The sequence below is a fragment of the Saccoglossus kowalevskii genome, chromosome 13 (assembly GCF_978046115.1).
Source record: "Saccoglossus kowalevskii chromosome 13, keSacKowa6.1, whole genome shotgun sequence".
Lineage (NCBI taxonomy): Eukaryota > Metazoa > Hemichordata > Enteropneusta > Harrimaniidae > Saccoglossus > Saccoglossus kowalevskii.
The window spans coordinates 18,152,061-18,176,858 of record NC_140653.1 but is presented as its reverse complement, the minus strand read 5'-3'; the positions used below and the strand labels follow the sequence as shown (position 1 = coordinate 18,176,858).

At 36.9% G+C, this 24,798-nt stretch overlaps 1 protein-coding gene and 1 long non-coding RNA gene across 3 annotated transcripts in view; both read left to right on the top strand.

The window, feature by feature from the left end:
* The window catches only part of LOC102801881 (fibrillin-1-like), a 79,203-nt gene extending 61,355 nt beyond the window's left edge, over positions 1–17,848 (top strand). For both annotated transcript variants that reach the window (XM_085507005.1, XM_085507004.1), the window contains exons 56-63: positions 11,039–11,215; positions 11,602–11,721; positions 12,231–12,347; positions 12,692–12,820; positions 13,261–13,383; positions 13,960–14,082; positions 14,807–14,927; positions 15,418–17,848. In XM_085507005.1, the coding sequence (XP_085363131.1) occupies positions 11,039–11,215; positions 11,602–11,721; positions 12,231–12,347; positions 12,692–12,820; positions 13,261–13,383; positions 13,960–14,082; positions 14,807–14,927; positions 15,418–16,837 (2,330 nt within the window). In that variant the 3' untranslated portion in view covers positions 16,838–17,848. The remainder of the gene's footprint in view (positions 1–11,038; positions 11,216–11,601; positions 11,722–12,230; positions 12,348–12,691; positions 12,821–13,260; positions 13,384–13,959; positions 14,083–14,806; positions 14,928–15,417) is intronic.
* On the top strand, positions 7,235–9,444 carry LOC146735045 (uncharacterized). Its single transcript, XR_014931398.1, has 2 exons — positions 7,235–7,810; positions 9,074–9,444. It is a non-coding gene; the product is annotated as an uncharacterized LOC146735045 (long non-coding RNA).
* Positions 17,849–24,798: the final 6,950 nt, after the last annotated feature.

Genomic DNA, 24,798 nt, shown 5'->3' with positions numbered 1-24,798 from the left:
ATCGCCCGGCATATTTTCGGCAGTTTTTTTTTTATAATATTTTGGATATTTCATTCACTTCTAAAGAACGCCTAAAGAAGTCTAAGGGAAGAGTCGGAAATCAAACTGGCGGTTCACCGCGGTAAACCGGGGAGAGCCGCGGACTGCTTTATAATTAGGGGTCTCTACGGCGGTGGCCACCGGTGCCGGTTGCAACCGCGGTCGTCGGAAAGGTGTGAAATACGTACTTAACATTTTCCTTTGTGATTCCATGGGTCTTTGTTTCAAATAGCTGTTTTTAAATCGAGCAGGTTACGAGCATCGCTGGCATGGAAATACTAAGCATATGATAATATTATCGGCTCACGTATTTTATTAATATAAAAATCCACAAGTTCAATGCTGTATATGAATTGTTGTTGCATGAAACAATGTTGTATTTAATGCATGTATTCATCACCAATTCCAAGAGTAAAAGTCGTAACTTTCGAAGGTACGAGTATTATGACTCGTCCATACATTGCACTTACGTTTGTTACACTTGAATAAAGTCTACAACATGAAAAGAATGTTATTTACAAAGTTTTAAATAGCCGAGCCTTCCTGATTCGAGTCTCTTGTTGATTTGACAACGGTGGGTATCATTAATGTTTATTCTTTGCCTGTATCGCATTCCAGACAAAAAGTTCAAGATCGGTAAACAAGAAATGGACGAACTAAAATGTCTCCTGTGTTTCACGTGCAACATGATTATTAAAAAAACAGAGTTAAGCGGTCATGTACGTTCTAAAAATCTAACCTTGCACACATAATCTTGTATTGACGCGTTTTGTTTTGTTTTTTTGGTCAAAAACGACGTTGCCTTTCAGTTAACTCTTCGCGTTCATGGTATTTGTGAGAGTTTACCGATTTTTTGAACGAATGTTAAGTAACTATATCTTTTTGCGTCAAACTGGGTGGCTCGAATTTAAATGTCAGTGCGTGAACTCATTGAGGTCATTGCCCATTGCCGCACGTAATTCAAACACGTGGTTATTATAGTTCAGTCATGTACGCGAATTATGCGATTGAAGTGCGCTGCGAGTTTATTATAGAAAAAAAATAACATTACGCATGATATTGTATGTTGTTGTATGGTTACATATTCACTATATTTCGAATAAAATAATTCACCAATGAGTCACAAGTATTTAAAATATTTTCTCGACTTTCGTTAGACACCTGACTCCGGGACCTGACTATCTTTTTCAATGATTTAAAGGCGCCCATGTTTATATTTGCGTAATAATTACGAATGCAACGCATTATCAAGTCGGTAATATTTAAATATTCACAGACCCAATTGTAATATTCGCTAATAAAACAACAGACTACTGTATTAGGTCAGGTGAAACTTACAGACATGAGGTTTACTCCACTGTAACACGAACAAACATACAGAGCAAAAGTATCTGGATATATGGCCACCAGAGGGCACTATATGTATTATCATATATTGGTTATCTCTACACCTCCCTTTAAAGTACAGAAGGGCTGAACTGAAACTAATGTCCTGTATCAAGTGTTCTCACTATTGTTCGTAACAAGTCCACGAATGTTTCTCTGAATACAACACAACATAATGTAATTCATTAACTCTAACTGCAATATATCAACTAACATAATATTCACTAATAATGAACTGCTAAACTAATTTCAATGTCTGCTTTGGTGACATTACTATAAATCTAGACGTACTGGCATCTTCACAATTCTTCCAGACCTTGTTTTTACAATGCCATTACCAGGTTTGCTTGGATGGTCATTTGCAGTGATAGATTTGGTGTTTGTTTGTTGATCAGTAGAATCTGGTGTGTATTTCACTAGAGATGAATGGGCTTTAGATTTTGGAGATTCCGGTTCATTAGTAGTGTGAACTAGTGCTCTCCTATTGCGTCTAACAATACCTTGATTAGATTTGACAAGGTAAGATCGTGGATGTTCAGTGGTCTTTACTATATGACCATGTCGGTCTTGATCTCGAATCCAAACTTTGTCACCGGGGTGAAGTATGGGAAGTTCACGCGCTCGATGTCGCTGGTTGAACTTAATTTGTTGATTAGATCGATAGATGTCTTCACTCTCTTTCACTTTCTCAAGATCTTCATTGCGAAGTCGTGCTTGTAGAGTATTTGGGAGCATCGGTAGTTGTGTGCGTAGTAGTCTTCCCATCAGTAGCTGACTTGGCGCAAGATTATTTTGTAGTGGTGTGGTTCTGTAGGAGAGAAGAGCGAGGTATGGATCTTCATTTTTCTTGAGCAGATCTTTGACAGTTTGTACTGCTCTTTCAGCTTCACCATTGGATCGTGGATATCTGGGTGAACTGGTTATGTGGACAAATCCATATATTACTGCAAACTGACTGAACAATTCTGAGCTAAATTGTGGTCCGTTATCAGACATTGCAATCTCAGGTATTCCATGTTCAGCGAACATCACTTTCAGCGTAGTGATCACGCACTCGGATGTTAACGTTGGTAGTTTCTTTATTTCCACCCATCGAGAGTAGTAATCTACCACTATTATGTATACTCTGGATTTGTATTGAAAGAGGTCCATTCCCACTCGTTCCCATGGACGAGATGGAAATGATGATGACATCAGTGGCTCAGTAGGTTCTGGACGGTGTTTGGCACATGTAAAACATTTAGATACCAGATCTCCGATGCTTGTAGAGAGTCCAGGCCACCATACTGATGTCCGGGCTCTTGCACAGCATTTAGTAATTCCCAGATGACCTTGATGAATGCAGTCAAGTATTTCAAGTCGCATGTCTCGTGGAATTACGATTCTTTCATCATACAGTAGTAAGTCATCGGTGACTGTGAGATGGCTCCTGTTTTCCCAGTACTGACGTAGTAATGGCGAGTGAGGCATGTATGCAGGCCATCCATGTAGACAATTTGCGTGCATTCCTCGTCAGCTTTCTGTGCTTCTATAATGTCGTGTATACGTTTTGCAGTTGCGGGAAGTACCTGTATGTATTGTTTGGTGAAGCTTTCGACTTCCACGCTGAATACTGTGTCAACTTGTTCTGGTATCCCGATTGGTGCGCATGATAGGGCGTCCGCAGTTGTTTGCTGTGTACCGGGTACGTAACTGACCATCGGGTTAAATCGCATCATCCTGAGACGAAAGCGTAATATGCGTGGCGGCATTTTTGAAAGCTCTGTAGTATTCAGGAGTGGTATTAGGGGTTTATGATCAGTCTCTAATATGAAGTAGAGTCCGAGTACATAGTCGGTGAATTTCTCGCAAGCCCATGTCGCTGCGAGAGCCTCCTTTTCAATAACTGTGTAACGTTTTTCTGTGTCGCTGAGTGATCGTGACGCATAGCAGACTGGTCGTCGTTTTCCATTGTCCTGTATTTGTAGTAAAACAGCACCGATGCCTGTTGCTGATGCGTCTGCTGCAATAATCGTAGGACGATTTGGATCATAGTGTGCGAGGACTTCAGTCGATACTAGACACTTCTTGATCTCTTGGAATGATTTTTCTTGAGATTCACCCCAAACCCAGGCATTCTCCTTACGTAACAATTCGCGTAATGGCTCATTGCGATCCACAAGTCCTGGGATGAACTTTCCTAGTTGATTAACCATTCCCATAAAACGCTGTAATTCGGTAATATTTGTTGGCACAGGAAATTTAGCTATTGCGCTGGTTTTCTGAGGATCCGCGTGTATTCCCGTTTTATCAATGATGTGTCCGAGAAACTTGATTGTGTCTTTCGAGAATTCACATTTGTCGTTAAGTGTTAGTCCAGCTTGCTGTACACGATGTAGGACCGCTCTGACACGTTTGTCATGTTCTGTTTGGTTAGACCCATGAATTAGAATATCATCCATATGGCAAATTACCCCATCTAGTCCTTCGAGGACACCTGATAGTGTGCGTTGAAATATTTCTGGAGCCAAACTTATACCAAATGGGAGACGATTAAAGCAATATCTCCCAAACGGTGTTATGAAGGTTGTGAGAAGCTTTGAATCATCGTCTAGTGGGAGTTGCCAAAAGCCGCTATTAGCATCAAGTTTGGTAAATAGCTTACTCTTGGCTAGTTTAGACAGGCTCTCATCTACTGACGACATTGGATGTATTTCACGTTGAACCGATTTATTCAGTTGTGTGAGATCAACACAGATGCGAACCCTACCGTTTGATTTAGGTACGGGTACAATTCCACAGCACCATTTAGTTGGCACAGTTACTGGAGAAATTACTCCCTGTTGTAGCATTGCCTCAATTTCTGTCTTCACTTTGGGCAGTAATGGGTGTGGTACTTTTCTCGGTGTATACAGACATACTGGCTCTGGGTCAGCGCAAAGTGTTATGTGATATTCAGACTTTAACTTGCCTAGACCTTTGAATAATGCTGGGAATTCTGCTCTGAAGTTGGTTGGTGTGTTTGGGTCTGATTTTCCCACATCATCAACACGTGAGATAAGTCCCAGTTGAACGCACATATTCCTGCTGAGTAATTAACATGCCTAGTTCTTTATTACATAAACAGTCTCGGATCTCTTATTTTCACGGTACACTAGCGTAGCTCGGAATGTACCGATTACTGGAAGCTGCATACCTGCTGGTCCGCGAAGCGATTGACGAGTTGAACTCAGTTTTGCCTCATTCAGCCATGGTAATTTGTCGCTAATGACACTGTAGCACCAGTATCTAATTTGAAGTGTGTGTCATGTCCGTTTACCTTTATTTCTGCACTCCAGTAGTCATCACTTCCATATGCTTCTCCGAGAAATGGAATCTGTATCTCTTCAAGGTTGTGTACCTCGTTTATTTTACTGCTTTCTTGTCTTGTACTATGACAAACTTTTTTAAAGTGTCCGGATTTCTGACATTTATGACATGTAGAGTCTCTGGCAGGACATATACGACGATCGTGACGTTGACCACCACACCATCGACAGCTATCTTGTGTTTGTGTGCTAGTACGGCTGTAACCATGTTTGTCACTTTTCTTTGGCTGTGCTTTATATTTCTGGTTACTTCTACGGGATGCAGTTGAGTGTTTTACAAAATCAACATTACTTGGCTTTATACTCGTGTCCCCACGAACTACTTCACGACTTTGTTTTCTAGCTTCGGCCTGACGACATGTTTGTACAGCGATAGCGAGTGTAAGGGTTGATTTCATTTGCAGGTGATCTGACAGTGAGTCATCTAAAACTCCTACAACGATTCTGTCCCTTATAAGGTCATCTTTCAGCACACCATAATCACAGTCTTCAGCTAAGCGATATAAATCTTGTATGAAGACATCAATGGGTTCCCCATGTGTTTGGACCCGTTTATTGAATCTTGCTCGCTCCACTATTATATTACGACGAACTTGGAAATAGTCATTCAGGGCTTTTTTCACATCCTCATATGTGGAGGTTTCCTCGTCAATTCGCAGTGTTGTGAGGATATCATCTGCACAATCTCCCATAGCATACAGTAGTGTACTGACCTGTTCACGTTCTGTCTTGTTTTGGAGACCTGAAGCCATTCTATAGCGTTCAAAACGTTTCAGCCATTTTGGCCACAGTTCTGCTTGTTTTGGTCCGGTTGATCCATCAAATTTCTCGGGAATTGATAGTTGAGTTGCCTGTAGTGGTGTTCCTGGAACTGCTTGGTTTTGATCTGCCATTTTTGTAAGTCAAAACACCGCTGCCACCATGTAATATTCGCTAATAAAACAACAGACTATTAGGTCAGGTGAAACTTACAGACATGAGGTTTACTCCACTGTAACACGAACAAACATACAGAGCAAAAGTATCTGGATATATGGCCACCAGAGGGCGCTATGTGTATTATCATATATTGGTTATCTCTACACCAATAGCCCGGGTTAGTGTCCCAACAACAATAAAAATAACTTAGTTTGCGTAATTATTATAACAGGAATACATTGCAAAGTTTAAATATTTAGAGCCCGTGAAATACTGTAAACATATTTGCGTTATTAGAAAAGCAGCACACTAAGTAAACGATGTTGATATATTCAAAGCCAGTACAGAGTTGCATACAAGTTGCGTAATTACAGTACCACCGGATATAATAACAATTTTACGAGATCGACGCGCGGACCAAAAAAGAAAAAGGTTGCTAAGGTAACGCGCCAGTTCAGTGCGTGACTTGGGGGTCAAACTTCGGTCAACACACACTTGATGTCAGCATCGCCGCGTAGCAAGTTTCGCAACGTACTTGAAGTTCAATTGTGCCCCAAAATGATGTCGACGATCACTCAATTGTCGCAGCGCATGTTGTACCAAATCCATGATACACCCTGTTTCGACTTTGGCTTGCTTTTCCTTCTTAGTGCATGTTCTTGTTCACGTAAATGCGACCTCTCACCAATGTATTAAAACGCTTTGAATTTATACTTATGCGTGATTATATTTGGTCTACGCGAAACATTAATCTTTCTAAACATTTTCTGAGACCATGCATGATATATATTCACAAAATAATGCGATCCTTCTAATTTCCCAGTTCTTTGTGTTCATTGATGGTCTTGACAATAAGTGTGACTAGTGTTGCTGTGCGAGCCCACCGCGGACGACCGCGGTCAGCCGGTGTCATGGAATCTATGCATAAATTTGCATAAAATGCGGTCGACAGGCGAGCACCCACCACCACCGCGGTGCACCGCCCGTTTGATTTCCTACTCTCCCCTAATTAATTTATATTTTACCGTAGTCATTGACACCTATTCAAGAGTATCATGTTTATTGTGAATAGCGTGAATGGGTAAGCTTCGTTACGACAATGGGCTGTTATTTCTGTGAACAATGTTAAATTATTCTTTGAATGCTCAGTTTATTTTTTGAAAACAACTAATTTTTCGATTTAAAAAAAATCATGCCGTTTTCCCCGTCAAAATCAAAGCATAAAGATCTTGCTACAACATCGGTGAATCCCCTGTTGTGTTCACCACGAGGTCACTGAACCGTCATTAACATATTTAAATGACCACGTGTACTGAAATAACATGGCGGATATTGCATCCCATTTACATTCGACCGAAATCATTCGTTTGCGATGAAACTAAGTTGAATATTACTTCCAATTCATAAAAATTCAACGAATTAATTTTTTGTGCGTATTATAATCATTACTGAATAATAATAAACAATTGCAATACTTCGAAAACAAGTAAGTCATTCACTTGCGAAACACAGAATGACCAGATTGTGCTACCTAGCCCTGAGTACAGTCCTGTAGGTTGGCCTCCTTCCGTTGATCATTCGGCCCCCACAGTCCTGAGAAGTCGCATAGACCGGGGATTCGACACTATCGTGAAAGAGTGTATCGGGCGATTTAAGAGGCATTCAGCTTTGCAGTTAAAAAATAAGCAGGTCGATACGTCTAACTATTCTAAATACCTTAACTGGAAGCGAAATTACATAAGATTTCCCACTAGGGTCGATCAAATCGACATTTTCCAACGTCAACCGAAAATATACGCCGCCATCTTGTTCTTGACGCATTCATAAACAAAACGTTGTTTTGTTGCGTAAAACTTGCTTTCGCCAACGTTCCAGTGCTGTAGGTTCATTTTTTCGGCCACAAAAAAGGTATTTGTGATCGCTAGATTAGTCGATAGATGTTTTAGCTGGTTACAATCATGAAAACTGCAGAACGGTTCTCCGCCATAAATTTGTAGGCGGGTGTCGAATCCTCGGTCTATGCGACTTCTCAGGACTGTGGGGGCCGAATGATCAACGGAAGGAGGCCAACCTACAGGACTGTACTCAGGGCTATGTGCTACCGTGATCATTTGCTACCGGTACTATCCACTAAGCAATGTATTCGTGTTTGTATTTATTCGAAACTTCTTTTAGAACAGACTTTACTTTTCGTAAACTTTACTGAATTTTTGGGGGGATTCAATTCCAACATTTTGCGATGCCTATTTTAGAACCAAATTAAGGCCTTTCACTCTTCTCTGAGTGTACGTGACACCTAAACGAGAGGTTTTATGGTGTATAAACTGGCACTAAATGAAAAAGCCGTTGAACCTTATTCAAATTTATAAGTACATGTTTTTATCTATTTAATTACGAAAACTGACTAAATTAAATCTGATCTTATTTTTAATTTGAACCGAATTATGATTTATATCGGTAATGACTTTTTCATCCAATATTAATTGTGCAATTGTTAAAATGCCTACCTACACATTTATTGTTTTTGTTTCTGTTGCCCTGAAATAGACATTTGCAAAAAAAAAAATTAAAAATCATGCTTGATTAAAATTCAAAAAAAAAAAGATGTAGCCATGTAGCCCCTTCCTGTTATCTGTTTCCAACTTTTTCCAGAGTAAAACTGGTGAAGCCATGTAATTGCCATACAATCATCAACTGTGGGAAAACTTGTTTGTTATTGAAAATCTTTATTTTGTTGTCTGTGAATTAATATAATATTTGAAATGGTGTAATGGTGCAAAATATTCTCAAGCAATTGGTTTTCTGGTGGCACTAGACTGTGCATTTATGCACAGGCAGTACCCCCATGCGCGATCTCAGCTTACTCAGTGATGATGGTGGTTGAAATGGAAAACTGAATACAAAAATCCAGGAACATCTCAAACGAATTTCCGTCTGCTGTGAATGCATTTTTCGTTACATCAAATAAATAACCCAATTTTATTGAATGTATCCAAAAACATGGTACCAATGATCTGAAATTTCAAGAGTGCTCGCTGAAGGTTCATCAATCTTGCTTATTGTCTTGTTCTTTTCCAATCCTGCATTTCAGTTACTAGAATTTATACTAAAAAAAATAGTTTCTGTTTTTCTTCTAATAATTCGGCCACTCTAAAAAACAAATATTTTTCCATGGTCGAAATGCAAGAAGAACACAAAACTACTGTGTAGGGCCATTGTCAATTAGTTCGCCTGATCAACACAGCGTTATACATAGGGCTGATATTGAATCACGGAGAGTAAAATTTTGTGATACTAATTTCTAGAACCACTCAGATTGGTACATATGTCTTATGAACCCACATGTGTATAGCTTTAACAATACTCAATACTTTTTTTTACAGTGGTGCTGTGAACTGCTTCAATTTCGCAAGGCAATTTTTTCTGGCTTCCTACAACATGGAGTGTCAGGGACTTTATTGAAATTTCATAGAATCCTGAATATATCTAGAAGTGAAAATTAAATGGTTTACAGTATTTTATACCCATTAATAATGATTGAAATGCAATAATATCACTGCACTAAAAAGTCTTCAAACAATTATTGTTACTTCTCCATTGAAGGTTATGAGCAGACCAACCTTTACTGGCTTCCTTAATTATTACATGTACTTGCTCTGAAAACATAGCTTTTACAATTGTTTAAATTAACAGATGTTGTTCTATGTACAATGAATACATTTTAAATAATAAACCTTACTGTATTAATAACAAATTGTATTTGACAACATGAAAATAATTCTGATGCCCAGTGGTGATGTTGAAACAAACCCAGGTCCTGGTAATATACTAAGACCTGAATAACAAAGAAGTCATGTACATCAAGGTTCACTCAGATTCATGAATGCAGTTTCTTGAGCAAGTATACATGTATGACAAATAGTTTTGTTGCACTTGTGTACTCTGAGATTCTGAACATGGGTCAGTGGAAGTTTTTAGTTGTCAGTACAAAACTAGATTATGGGAAATCACTTTATAATGAGTTGTACCCACATAGAGTACCATATTCATTCACCTGTTTGCAGATGTTCCTTGTACTACTTTATAATCAAATAACGGGGACTGTGACATTTCATGTCTTGTTTTTGGTGGATGCCAGGAAAAATATTGAATATTTAATGAGTTATGACGTTTTTGACCCCGCCCCCTAATTTCATCAAAATGAATGGTTTTGTGAAAAGGCATGCAAGTGTTTATTTTTATTTTCTTCTCCTGTGGCTTCACCAGTGTTTGACCAAATCTTAATTTAGTAGTTTATAGTTTTCTAATATATGGTTATGAAAAATTAGCAATTTAGGTCAAAGTTCACATAACTGGTGGCCATTTTGAATTTTCAGCTAACAACTACATATGATCTCTGATGAACACAAATGTAACCAAAACCAACCTTTAAGAAAGACTAACAGACGTTATCAACAGGGTTGATAATTGCCAAAAACGTTTAGTTGCTTTACATTCAGTTGCTTTAGTTATCTCTGTGTGTATGTACCATAAAAACATTACAAATGTTTCCCCCTCTAAAGCTTTGAACACCTAATTATTTATCTTAATTTAGTGGCTTCTTAATCTTTGAAAATTTACATAATTGTGCTCTTTTAGTTCTCCAAAATTGTGTCTGTCACAGATTTTGTTGTTATTGGTTCAGTGATTCAAATTCTAATTTAGGCTACAACTGATGAGAACAAACAGCGTTGAGAGACAGTACAGGGTGTTACGAACAGTGGAACATTTAAAACATGACCTACAAATGATCCTGTAGACAATAGATAACACACACAAATAACTTACTTTTCTGAGGTTCCAATAGCATTCTTATTATTCAGTCATGGTTTGATACAAGAAATGTTTGTTTTTTGGTTTGTTATGAAATATATGTAAACTTCCAGTTTGTTTTAAAGATTAATCCAGTAACACACATTAAATGTCAGTGACCCTTGGTAAATCTGGTAAATGCACAATTCTTATTAATTTAGGGTTGAAATATATGCATATTCATTACTTAATTTGCTTAAATTAGGCAACCTTCTGAACCACTTAACAGATTTAAATAACATTTCGTTCATAGATGGTCTGACATAGATCTTTACATAAATTAATCAATTATTGCTGTTCCAAAGATATTTATTGCCACATTTTCCCATATCTTCATAATTATAACTATGTATATTTCACCTGCCTTAGTGCCTGTAAGTAATCGAGCATCTGAGCGGATTATGCAAAATGCTCATTACATAGGGCATTTGTGTATATAGATAACAAACCATATCTTCATCTGTTTGATATCATTCTTGATTCCACCGTAATTTCAGTTTTATTTGAGGAGCTGTGCAAAGATGGCGGTATGAATCCAGATGGACAGGATATAGATGAATGTATCGATGTACCAGGACTATGTGAACATGGCATATGTCTTAACACTGTTGGATCATACAGATGTATATGTAATGGTGGATATACCAGTGACACTGAAGGAACTAAATGTGTTGGTAAGATACATTCAAATTTATGAGTACATATGCGAGTACATTTCTTTACACCATTTGATCAAATTTGCTAAATTGTGATACGTAAATGTGTCTGGAACCGTTTCTCGTAGATTAATAGGGTTATATCATGATCATATATACTGGGTTAAATATGGTGCACATCATATGTTTTGCTGATTGGCAGCCATTTTGTTTTTCTCAAATACAAATTTTCGGCACACGTGTTGATATACATATTTAGTAGACATGTTTATCTATACATGTGACTTGTAATGTAATTAGGATTACCTGTAATACTATAAGCAAGGTTTGTGCATTAATTCTCAATGCTTGATTTTCATATTTGTATTGTTATTTATATATGTCAATATTTTACATCCTTTTAGATGTTAATGAATGTGATCTACCTACGTCACCGTGTGATTATAACTGCCAGAATACGGAAGGCAGTTTTCTCTGTGGATGTCCTCGTGGTTTCATACAAGGCTCAGATGGCAAATGTACTGGTAAGATATACTCACCTTATTCTGTTCTTGTCTATATGCATTTATTTCGACACCAAATATTATAATACACTTTATCTCATGCCTTGCATCTCTTAGCAATGAATGCTATAATGGAAGTAAAAAAAATCATGTTTTGTATAATTTTTACATTATGAGGTACTAAAATATTTACACTAGAAGGAAATGATGAGTACATTATTTAGATCACCATGATCATGTGGTGGTTAAAATCGTGCAATTTTAACGTGACGGAAATGCAATAAATGTGTAAAATCAATATGATTAATACATGACCCTAATGCGAAAAATGCATGGTGCAAATTTCAGAAATAATGACTATTTTGTATCAACAAATGTATACCTTATTCCCACTATTTGATGCACATATAGGCAAAAATTGCATTATTATATACTGAATTTGTTTTTATCATAGAAAATATTAAAGGTAGTGTTTGTTTTAATGGGAATATAGTACCATGGTTTAGTTTGAATGTTTGTTCATTTGATAGATCTTGATGAGTGCAGTACCGAGGCTCATAACTGTATGTATATCTGTGTGAATACGATTGGTGGTTTTCACTGTAACTGCCCTGAAGGCTACACGCAGCATGGCTCGGGATGTATTGGTCAGTATTTATGTTTAAATCTTAATCTTTTATGAAATAAGTTTAATCCACTATTAAAAAAAATACTTTTTTTATGTTTTTGTAAAATAATTTTATTTATATTGTGTGAAATTTAGTGGTGTGTAATAATAAGCTAATTAGCAAATTTAATGAAATTAAATTTAGTTCAACTCTTGTACATCTGTCATATACTGTTATTCAAATCTGCCTGAAAATTATTTGAATAGTGAGAATTTCATTTATTATTTTCATGACATTTGTCTTAAAAAACTATGAGTCTAGCAGCAATAATTTAATGGATCACAGTGGATATAATTGCTTCCTATTTTTATTTAACCATACAGATGTGAATGAATGCGCTGAACAGCCCCAATTATGTGGAGGTTTTGGTACCTGTCAGAATGACCCTGGTAGTTATCACTGTGAATGTCAAAGAGGATATACATGGGAAGTCACTCTCAGTATATGCCAAGGTGAGTATTTAGCAATTCGGCATTTATCAGCTTTTAATTTATGTTTGGTTTGAGCTTTATCCATGAGTCTGTATGCAGATTAGCATGAAGACATTAAATTCTGATTTACTAGTTCACACTACTTCATTTCACAAAGCAAGACGGCCGACTGGTGGCCATTTTAATGCTAAAAATGGTTTTGTTCTTGATGCATATGCATTTGGTTGTACAGATCTAAATCAAAAAAGCTGACTTATTTACAAGAATGCTGTTCTGGCTGGAGTCATGACATGGCTTTATTACTTGCAATTATTGATCAAATTACAAATGGCTCTCTGATTCCATTTTCAGTTAAGATGTGCATGTGAATTAGATTTGATTTTTGGGATTTGATTTACATTTTCTACTAAATACTACTAAATAATATAGGAAAATGACATGTTTTTTTTTTATTATTTCAGATATTGATGAGTGCATTGGTAGCAATCATAAATGCCAGTATGGGTGTCAAAATACTGTGGGTGGATATAGGTGTAACTGTCCACAAGGATTTCTACAACACTATTATTGGAATCAGTGTGTTGGTAAGTAAATTGGTGAAAACAAAGGCATAACATCACAGTATTTTTTTATGTAATGTTCCTTGAAATTTGAATGTTACATGTATAAGAATGTTCAACATGCAAAATTATGTTCGGATTTCAAAACAAATTACTATATATAAAATATAATTTTAATACGTCATCAAAACATTACATGTAATAGCATTTGCCATTTGCTTCAAAGACAGAATAACTATAATTATATATCTATTTTTTGTTTTTATTTGTAAATAAATAAGTGCACACAGCCTGAGTGCATACTTTGGGATATTTTCATGATACCTTTATTATTATTTATCTTTTTTTACTGGCTTGTAGTAATAATTTATGAGAGATTATAGACTGAAATTAAAACAAAAAACGTACTGTGCAAATATTATTGAGTGATGAGATTCTATTTCAATGGCACATAGTAATGCTTCTGCGTTCAATGTAAACAAAAGAAAATTAAAATGTGAATGCTAGTACATTTTTGAACGAGTGCTTATTATGGAATGACAAATTCTATTGTTTTCAATGCTAGATGTATACTAATATGGCTTCTGTGTGTTTTCTCAGATGACAATGAATGTGCCAGTAATCAGAGATGTGGATCAGCAACATGTTACAATACAGTGGGTAGTTATAAATGCGGATGTTCTTCTGGTTTTTCCTTCAATGAGCAGTATTTATCATGTCAAGGTGAGACATTTTCAATTTACTTTTTTAGCTCCACTGTCGACTTTGTTGAGCGGAGCTTATCTTATGAGTGATTGTCCGTCGTCCATGTCAATGTTTTACTTTTTCGACTTCTTCTTGAAAACTACAAGCCTGAATGCTTTGATACTTGGTGTATATGTACCTTGGATAGACCTATCTTAGATTTGTTCATTTCATGATGATATGGTCAATTCTCTGATTTTGGTGAATATTTTTTAAATTTTTGGTAAAAAGTGATATTTTAGACTTCTTGTTAAAACCTGTTAAAGTCTGATTGCTTTGATATTACATATATAGGTACTACATGTGGACCTCTCTCAGATTTGTTCATTTTGTGATGATATCTTCAATTTTCCAATTTTAATGAATATTTTTATAATTTTTGATAAAAAGTTTTTTGAATATTATATTTTCGAATTCTTATTGAAAACAGCAAATCTGATTGCTTTAATGATACTATACATATTGTTCATCTTCTAATGATATCTTTAGTTCTTTAATTGAAATGTGCAATGCTAACAGCGGAGCTATCTCAGATTTACTGTCATTTGAACAACTAGTGGCCATTTATGTGAACAAATTTGAACATTTCTCAGCGATATTTGAGCCAATTGAATTCACACTTAATTTAAGCAAATATCTTAATTAATATGTAGATGTGTAATGTACATTAATTAATGTAGTTTCTATTTTTTTGCCTTACAAGATGTGAATGAATGCAGTGGTTCTGTGTCAGGTGGTCAGAATCCTTGTTCTTTTGAGTGTCAGAACACGCGTGGTAGTTTTAGTTGTGGGTGTCCTACTGGTTACACAGCTGCATTTCAGGGGTGAGTATGTGTACACCATTGATGCCAATCTCTACTTAAACAGCAGTCAGGAAAGTTTGCAATGTCAACAGTACCAGTCCGTAGAGATGTTTCATACATTCTGAAAAACAACAAATTTTTGTTTTTGTGAATTTTTATTCTCGCAATAGGTGTGATAACCTTATATAGCAGTTGTTGCCAACTTTATACCCAATTAACTTACACTAAATAAAACATTCTGTGATTTTATAAACTTTTTAGATACATGTAACTAGGGGAATATCTTGTGCCAGCTTTTTAGTATGACACAAGATATTCACATACATGTTCCGTTTTGAGCTTAATTATATATTCTATAGATATATATGCATTTATTATATACTTGTGACTGTTATTGGGTCCAAAATATTCTGCCAATTGCAGGTTTTTTAGTCAAAGCAATGTCACAAAAGTACAAATCATTTAAAACTGTATGTAATTATTACAAACTACTTTTTTATTTCAATTTCAGGTCATGCGTATCAACATTAGGAAGGGAAGCTGAAGGGTGCTATGAATGTGACTTAGCAAAGAAGAATGGTGGTGGAGGTGTGCCTTTACAGATTCCACTTCAACCAAGTGGTTACCAATCACCTAACCTTAACGTTAATCAAGATCCATACTATCAGGGCCAGCAACCGGTTGACACTGGATATTACCAGCAACCTTATGCAAATCCTGCTGATCAACCTTTTATACAGCCATTTGGGCAATCGCAGGGGTATGGACAAGGTTATGGACAAGGTTATGGAAAACCACTGGGTCCGAGACAACCTTCTGTTGGTCAGCCATTTGGACAACCAGTTGGTCAGCCATTTGGTCAACCAATTGGACAACCTGCTGGTCAGCCATATGGACAGCCAGTTGGCCAGCCATTTGGACAGCCAGTTGGCCAGTCATTTGGACAGCCTTTCGGACAGCCTAACAGCCAACAATTCGGACAGCCTAACAACCAACAATTTGGACAACCAAACAATCAACCTTTTGGGCATCCTAACAACCAGCCGGTAAATGGTGGTTATCCTTATCTTAACAAGCCAGTTGATGATAATTATAATTCCGGTGCTGAGTATAATCCATATGGTAGATTCAAGAGATCTCCAGAAATTTTAAATAAAGAGGTTAAACATAAAAGCAATGCCGAAAAAATTCATGATGACAATTCCAACATCGGTGTTTCTTCCTCAACTACCACAAGATGGGCTGTTGACGGAAATACTTCACAATCTGAAGAGCTGGAAAACCATTCTGACAAAAGGTTTGTTGGTGTGCAAAATGGCTCTGCTCTTATGAATAATTCTGAACCTCTCGGTATTGATAATTGGACTGACAGCTTATTAAATCGTTCTAGCACAGAAACTACCACTTGGGATAGTCCCATTCCACGTAATACTTCGGACAATGTCAGTGAGGACGATTTTGGTGAATCACATGTACCTGGTAATTCATCAATGAATGATATTGAACACATGCATGAACCTGCTGATTCCAATGATACTGAAGCAAGAGATGTAGATGAACAAGATAATAATAATGTTGCAGATGAAGATTTGGAAACTAATCCTAAACCCATTGTTCTCACAATAAAGCTCCCACATGCAAAACCTCGGAGTAGAATATTGAAGTTTGTGCCCTCGCTAGCATCATTCGTTGGTGACATGCAGTACAATATCACAAAGGGTAATGACAATGGGTATTTTATGATTAGAGACAAACATGGTTTCACTACTCTCTCATTCCGAAAGCAGGTTGTGAGGCCTGCTGTGTTTCATCTTGAGTTATCAGGTAAAGTGAAACCCAAACCAATTGGGGAAAAATTAGAAGAAGCTCTATGGAACAGCCAAACAAAAAGATCATCAGTGATGGCACTAGAGCTCCACATTGTGCCTTGATGAAATATGTACTAGCTTTTGTTGGTTTTTTAAGCATACTGAATAGGATGTATTAGATTTTCTGCTTGCTTTGTAGATTCTGCAAAACTTTTGTCAAGAATGAACCCACATGTTTTTTTTCACGTGTAGCAGTCGTACAGCACATTGAAAAGTAGATATTATGGACGTTCAAATAAAGGATTTTTTTTTACTATTTCATTCTATTTGTATGATTATACAAACACTGATTCTTTAAATTGGGCATGTGAGTAATACATATAAATGTATTTGTTGAGACAAACATTGGGCCATACTGTTATATGATCAAGCATTTTGGAGATCATCCTCAATATTTTAGGTTCAGAGGTTATGGACCGCACAATTTTTAACAATTTAATCTGCATATTTGATAACCTTTGTGTCGTTTCTGATTTACTATATACAACTTCAATCATCAAAGCAATATTTGATCTAATTTCTGCAAGATTTCACAATTTCACAATATTTTTGTCTTACATACTGTTCATTTGTTATTTCTTTTACGTCTTCTTTATTCAAGCTATAAATGCCTACAGCTAAATTACATTGTACTTTTAAGGAATTGTGTACTTCCTGTCTGTTGAGAATTACATTCTCGAAGTTATGACAAATCGTTCATGAAACAGATTTAACTATATGAAAAAATTGATGCATAATACGCCACATTTCAGAGCTAGTTTTGCAACAATTTATAATATTTTGAGTCCTCGAACATTCGTCATATAATGATATTGAATAGACCATTTCTTCTGTAAAGAGACCATATGGGACATATCTAGATTTAGTGTACTTTTTGTCGACAACAGTGCTTATAATTACAATGAATCTATGCTACTTCTTCTTCAATGATGAATTATAAACATATATTGTATTGTCATGTGTCTGTTTTTTGTGTGCAGTGTCTATTTTGGCAAGGACCACCAACACAATTATGGTATGTGAAGCTCAAGGTTTTATGTAATCTTAATAAAATCTGAGTTTATACATCGTTAATGAGTTTGTCTTATTGCCATGTCTGTTAGTCCACACTATGTGAGTCACTGCTCTCAGTTCCATGTCACACATAACACATCTTGGTTTATGTCAAAGGCTACAAACCATCCTTAAAATGTTCCTAGTGCTAATCCACCAATCTGAATGCACCATTCCGAGATACACTATTCTGTGTTTATTTTGTGGTCACGACAATTCATATCTATTTGTTCTTCGCATTACATCAAACCACATTACGTCAAAGTAGGAAAAGGTACTGAAAAAAAGAAACAACCTAGACTAGGTTCAACTGTAATTCGAACTTTGCGCAACGAGTGATATGATAAACCTACTGTTCTGGGCTACCTGGAACTCTATGTCCGTCAATGGTTTGGAGTTACTAGTATATGTAAGATCATGAATATTCATAAGTTGATTGATATGTAGCTTTTGAATATAGGCTCCACCTGTCACAATTTGAATTTCGTGACTTGTATTAAGAGTTGAGAAAAGTTGAAAGTGGAACAGATAGTTGGTAAGTGGTTTGGAATCAGTAAAAAGTAGGACAGGATCGGGGATATAAAATTCAACGTAATTCCTGGGCTACAATGTGGCTTAAATTTCCAATTGCACCAGCTTTCACTTCATAACACTTTTGATCATTTTACTGAACACCAAACTCTATTTTTAGGGGCGAGTCTAAGCCAATGTGGACGAAAATATTGTTCGACACACTAATATACTGAAATATGATTTATTATAAATTCAAATGTTGAGCTTGAAAAACAGAAGTAAGTAAGTTTGTTAAACTAAGCATTTCATATATATTGGTGTTGTTTTCAGACTGAAAAGTTAGAATTTGATTGCTGGAATATGAATACAGTGGGTTTTTTCAACGTCTGATGAATTTCTTAATGGCGGTCCAATTCCATTTTCGACTTGTGTGCACTCAATCAGAAGTTTGACATTAATTTAACTTTTTTCCTGTTAATAAGTTTAATGGGCGGCAGTCGTCGTGCCGCGTGCTGTTCGATATGGAACTCGTAGCGACGTATACAACGCGTGTAAAATACATTGTTTATTTACATGAAATTCGAACACGCGCTGCGCAACGACCATCGCGCTTTAAATACGTTGCAGTATTTCTTTGAGCGGCTCTTTTAAATGTCCATTACCCTGTGTTTATTCAGAAAACAGTTTCTTTTGAAATTTCAACAGCAGTGTTTTTCATGTTCCCTGGCCAATGGAATGTCAGTACTATTGATGCGATAGCTGTTTTGTATACGCGCCTTATTCATAAATGTACTAATACCGTAACCGATTGCTCAAAATGTCTATCTATGTTGAATGTCTATGTACCTCTGAAACTTCTCAGTATATTTCCAAATTGAGTATTGTTCGTACGGGCTTGGCCAATTATTTTCCAACGTTCACTTGTAATACTAGTAGTCTTTGTGCCAGAATCTAAGCTGGATCAATATCTTGCTGACTGTCATCCAGTCGCTTGGTCGATTATGTTAGACATAAAACTTGAGAAACAGTGAAGTAAGCTATGATAACAACGCGAAATAACTAATTTCACGTTAGCGACTCGATAATGTTCCCGGGCGCCACTTATCATTACGTAAACTCTTGACATTTTCTCGAAAACTACTTAACGAAAACGATTTTGTGTGCATCAATGCTTAATCAATTGAATTAACTGGACCAAATTCGTTAACGTAGGTCCGATTCTGTTCTATTATTTTCGAAATAACTTTTATTATTAGGAAATCATTTTATTTGATTTAATTTAATAAAAAACACACGGTCACACATAATGCATTGCTGTTTTTTTTTTTCTACCAATGCATCCACCACCAATAGCATCACAATTCAGCCGATTATACGGTTACTAATAATGTGCTAATTACGTGATTCAGCACAACTTTTAGACTCGGAGTCAAATATGTATCTGTATTAACGCGTCTCCAGCCTTATACTCTTAATAGTCGTCTCGTAATCTCGTACAGTGAATGCGGTCAATGACCTGGTGTATGGCATGACGGTCAACACCGGGGAGAGTGTGGGTTAGAATTCCAAGGTAGTAGGCTGCCCATTTGCCAGGCTCGCGGCACTCGTATTTTGAAGGTACTCGTACGTAAAGCTGAATCGGTCCTTGAGCTGTTCTTAAATCTCGATGGGCACGTAGACGTCATTTTCTCGCATTAACTGACGTAGTCTCTATCTATACACGTGAATATGCTCGAGTTGTGATGTGCTGTCCCGCATTTCCGATACTCTGGATCGTCTCGTTCTGTTGACAGGAGATGATTGTCCGTATGGCGATATACGTCTTCAATCGGAAAAATGCTATAAATACATAAATAAATAAATTAATAAATACTGTAAAATGACTAATTTTCACTGGGTTTAAATTTCACTGATTTACCATTTCAGGCATATTCAGTGGGTTTTAAATTCACGGTTTCGTCATTTAGATAATGTGTTCTATGCTAAATTTTACATATTCACTGGGTTTTAATTTAGCGCATTTTCCAGTCAGCGAAATAAGCTAAATTAAAACCCAGTGAATAATTACTACCTTTACAGTATATAAATATGCTGAGCGACATTTTTAAATAATACACGCTATATAACCAACCTCATATCATATTTAATCAGTGCTAGCAGCTGTTACCTATTTATTATATTTAAGCGTGTGTCAGCTCGTGATACACCGGCATAGGCTGTGTCCAGTAATTAAAAAAAAAAGATAACGATCACATAATATTGCGTTTACACCACCGTTTCGAGGGATGTAAGGCTCTTGTCGCTACACTGACTAGTATCACAATTGCCGTTGAGGGCAGCATAACAAACTGTACCCGTGGGACAGAGACTGTAAATCGAATCTACTGGAGAATGCGCACAATGGCACTAATCCGTAGAAGGGCAACTTTTCGATAAACCAAATATTTCAGCCGCGTGTGTACTTTTTAATCATCAAAAGTTGACACACCTTGGCTGCTGAAATATCATAATAATATACATTTCGATTTTAACAACTATATTCAGGAATAACTACCCCCCCCCCTCACACCGCAGCCGAGAGCGTGTATGCCAGGATATATTGCACAATTCATGATATATATATATATTGTTGGTTTTTTTTTTTACCAAAACTTAGAGTTTACAATTTAAGTTTATTTCAATAGTAGAAGTCAAATTTTAATTCATTGTGGAGAATTTAGTAGATATGATGTCATTATAATAAATCTATTTGCTGATTATCCTCGGGCGGACATCCGGGCATTTTCACCGCCTGGCAACCGGAGGCGGTGAAAACAAAGGCCCAAAACTCGCAGAAAACGGTATTTTGGGATGATTGTTGAGACTCATCTGAACAGTGTAACAAGATTAGTCTTACGTGTGTAACATATATAAATTTGGTTGTTCGGGATTACTTCAAAGTTGAGTTTGTGTTGTTTTCTCGAATTTTCACCGGCTCGACCGGCGTTCCACAGCAGCGCGCACAGAGCCCATAGAAATGCATGTACAGTGGTGCGCGTCGTAGCAACGTGGAACGTCTTGTGACGTAGCTCCGCCCCCGAGGATTCCATATATATACCTTGTGCACACCTGCGCGTTAATTCAATTTACCATGGCACTCATATGAAGTTTCAAGGTCTAGTTCACTTGCAAATTTGTTGCACATGGTCGCAGAGAGATTATGGCGTTTAGGTCCCGCTCGGTTTTTGTGTTCCCGACTGTTTTTACGCCGAGGTAGGTGTAAGACAACAGTTATACTGACACTGATATCCCTAAGGGGATTTGAACTCTGTCGGCACGATAAAGGAAAACAGAAATAGTTGTGCATACGCTAATTGCGTTCACGTCAGAGTGTACTTGCTTCGAAAAAGTTGTCTATCGTTGCTCGTCCCCAGATCAGCGTCACTCAGGTCACTGTCACGATGCGCAAAGTCCATATTTTCACGCTCAGTGAAAACGCGGTGTACATGGCTTCCCACGCACATCAGATGATGCGATTGATAGGTTGTTATATAGATTCATCTAAATTTTTTATCCCCCTCTCCTCCCCCGAACTAGTTACGCTCGCATTTCGGTGAAGAACAGTTTCCGAATAGAATGCCTGGTTAATATAATAAATTCGCCACGTTTTATCAATTTTCGACTTTCAGTAGATCAGTCTTCTAGATTATTTTTCGTTGTGTCAATATTCAGCCAATGTCAGCCACCTTGGATTATTTGGTCCCGGGAGAGGGTATTTGTACTTTGGCCTTTTCACCACCTAATTTTCTCGCCTACAATTTTTTGCACTTTTTATTTTATTTTCTTCTTAAATCATGGTCAACCGGGAAATTGCATTTCGCGTTAGTGGGAAAGATTCTACAAACTCGTTCTAAAGGAATTATCATATGGGACAATAAAATCGCCACGACTGAGCCAGTCTACCGTCACGCTGACAAGGGTGACCGTTGAGATATCTTGAATTCATATGACTCTCACTGGTGTACTGTAATTAAATAATCCAAACAGGGGTGAAAAAATTATAACCAGCTTGTTTCTCCAAATTCTCACATAGGGATTGACGTTCACATAGCAATTTTTCGTGTTTTTTTTTATGTAGTACGAAATATTTTTTGGATAAAATCTGACTGAAAATGTAAAAATTGAACAAGTTCAATGAGAATCCACGTGATAGCATTATTATCTGGATTTTCTGATAATTCTTACAAACATTAAAGTACTCATTTCAAGAAGGTTTTAGGTTCAACACTCGTGGTCGGCTGCACACTCAAAAGCACAAAAAGAATACATTCTGCCTATGGCTTGTGGCATTCGTATTTGGGAGAACGACGTCCTTTCCGTCGGATGGGGATTGTGGGACCAGTGTCGGTACACGTCCTATCCTCAGTGCACATAAAAGATCCAGTTGTTCTTATCATAAAGAGTAGAGGTTTCCGCGGGACAGTTGACATATTCATCTCATTACATGAGTATGCTTGAGTTGTGCAATCTCTTATTACCGAGTTTGTAAATGCTCACTGGGTGCGTTGACAGGAGACAGACGTACGAGTATGAATCTTCAATCCTATAATTACTGGGTAAATAAATAAAATGTTGTGCCTACATACGATTTGTGTTGTTCATATATAATTCAACGGAATTTTGAGATATGACGAGCCTTTTTTGGAGGGGGCAAGGGTTTTTTTCGTTCAACGTAATTGCAATATTTTTTTGTTTGTACAACGTAAATTGAAAAAATAAATTCCGTAATTCTGTAATCACAGGCTAGACGTACAACGTAATCAATCAAATATTGCAGCGCAGCAACGGCGCAGAATTTGAGTCGGAGAGCTCTTCGGACCATTTAATGTTCCATTTTTTATCACTGTAAACTGTAAAAACGTCTTTTTTTCTTTGTAAATAAATTGTAAAAAGCTCTTTTTATTCAGTTTCCCATAAAACTGTGCCAGCTGCCCCCTTGCCCCCCTCTTTTTGCTATTGGAACCAATAGTAAGTGGTTCATTTTAAGTGGTTCATTTTTTTCTCCACAAAAAGTAGTTGAAATCTGATCATTTGTTTTGATTGTAGTCACAGATTTTAATCTGAATACAAATGGTACGTTGAGCAATATGGCGCACCGTGGTCACGTGATCGAGCTAAACATAATAATTAGAAACAAAGAGCACAACTAACAAGTAAGAGCGTGATGGAGTTGTAGGAATGAATGAAAATCGCAACATTCTGTTTATTTGAAGTAAATTCAGTTGTTGACCTGAGTAGTTATAGTACAACAAATAATCTTAAACATAGTGTTCAGTTCGCGTATATCCACCCACCTGTTGTCGGATTATTTGATTGTGTTCCGTTGTGTTTTTATGTCGGGTGTTGAAGAATGTAATGATGACACAGGGAGTGCCATGTTTGTCATTCCACTGCAACCAAATGTAACGAAATTCAAGTAGTAACAATCGCTCTCTCACTGTCTTTTACTCGTCCCGCCCGGTGTTGTTGGACGGTTACCACAAATACTAATAAATCCGGTATTAATGAGAGTAATTAGCTCAAAGTTCGCCGACACCAATTAGAAGTTATCTCTGTTCAATTGACGACATTTCGTCGATTAACCTACTGGCGATCCCGTTTGAACTTTGCCGCCTAACACCGGAAGGCGGCGTCTTTGCAGTAGTAGCTGATGTGATGTCTTTTTTAAAGTTTGAACAATGTTGTATTTCGTAGATGTCAGCGGGATACATGTTGGTTTCCTCCGATGAAACTGACACGTAATGTATACTTCAGTTGAAGTGATACAAATATTGACGACACTGTATTTTAATTGCGTTGTTTGTTCCAAACCTACTCACAATACCCTCATGTATAATTCATATGAACACAAAAAGATAATCCACACCTTAGTTAAGTGATTCACGATGCTTGTTTATATGCTTCCAATAACGACTTAATGAGATTTCAAAGGAATCACTAATCGCGTCGCCGGGAATCTGGCCAAATATTTAAATAATAATAACGCCGCGAGTGGCATGAACCAAAATAATGTAAAATACCCTAAAACAGACATGTTTATGAGCTCGAAGTTGACGATTATTGTGTAGTATTACTGGAATCTGGCGCGATTCCAATGTTGAGTTATAAAAACAAAATTAAAACACACGTTTATCCACGTTGTCCGTATGCTATTAACACGTGTGTCGGGCATCACATCAACATTTTAAAAGATAGTAGCACAAATCTCACATACAAGTCCACAATATTAATTGTCATAATGCTTTTTTGTGACTAGTTCATCAAGTTGTTTTAACATCAACAATACAGTAACAACAATATTGAAGAGTCCTATCGCAATAAGTTCTGTGTAGCATGAAGTGTAAAACAATTCACTCACCAGTGTCATTGTTGTTTTCATGTTTTTCTTATAAACTTGGTAATGACGTGGGCAGGGCAAG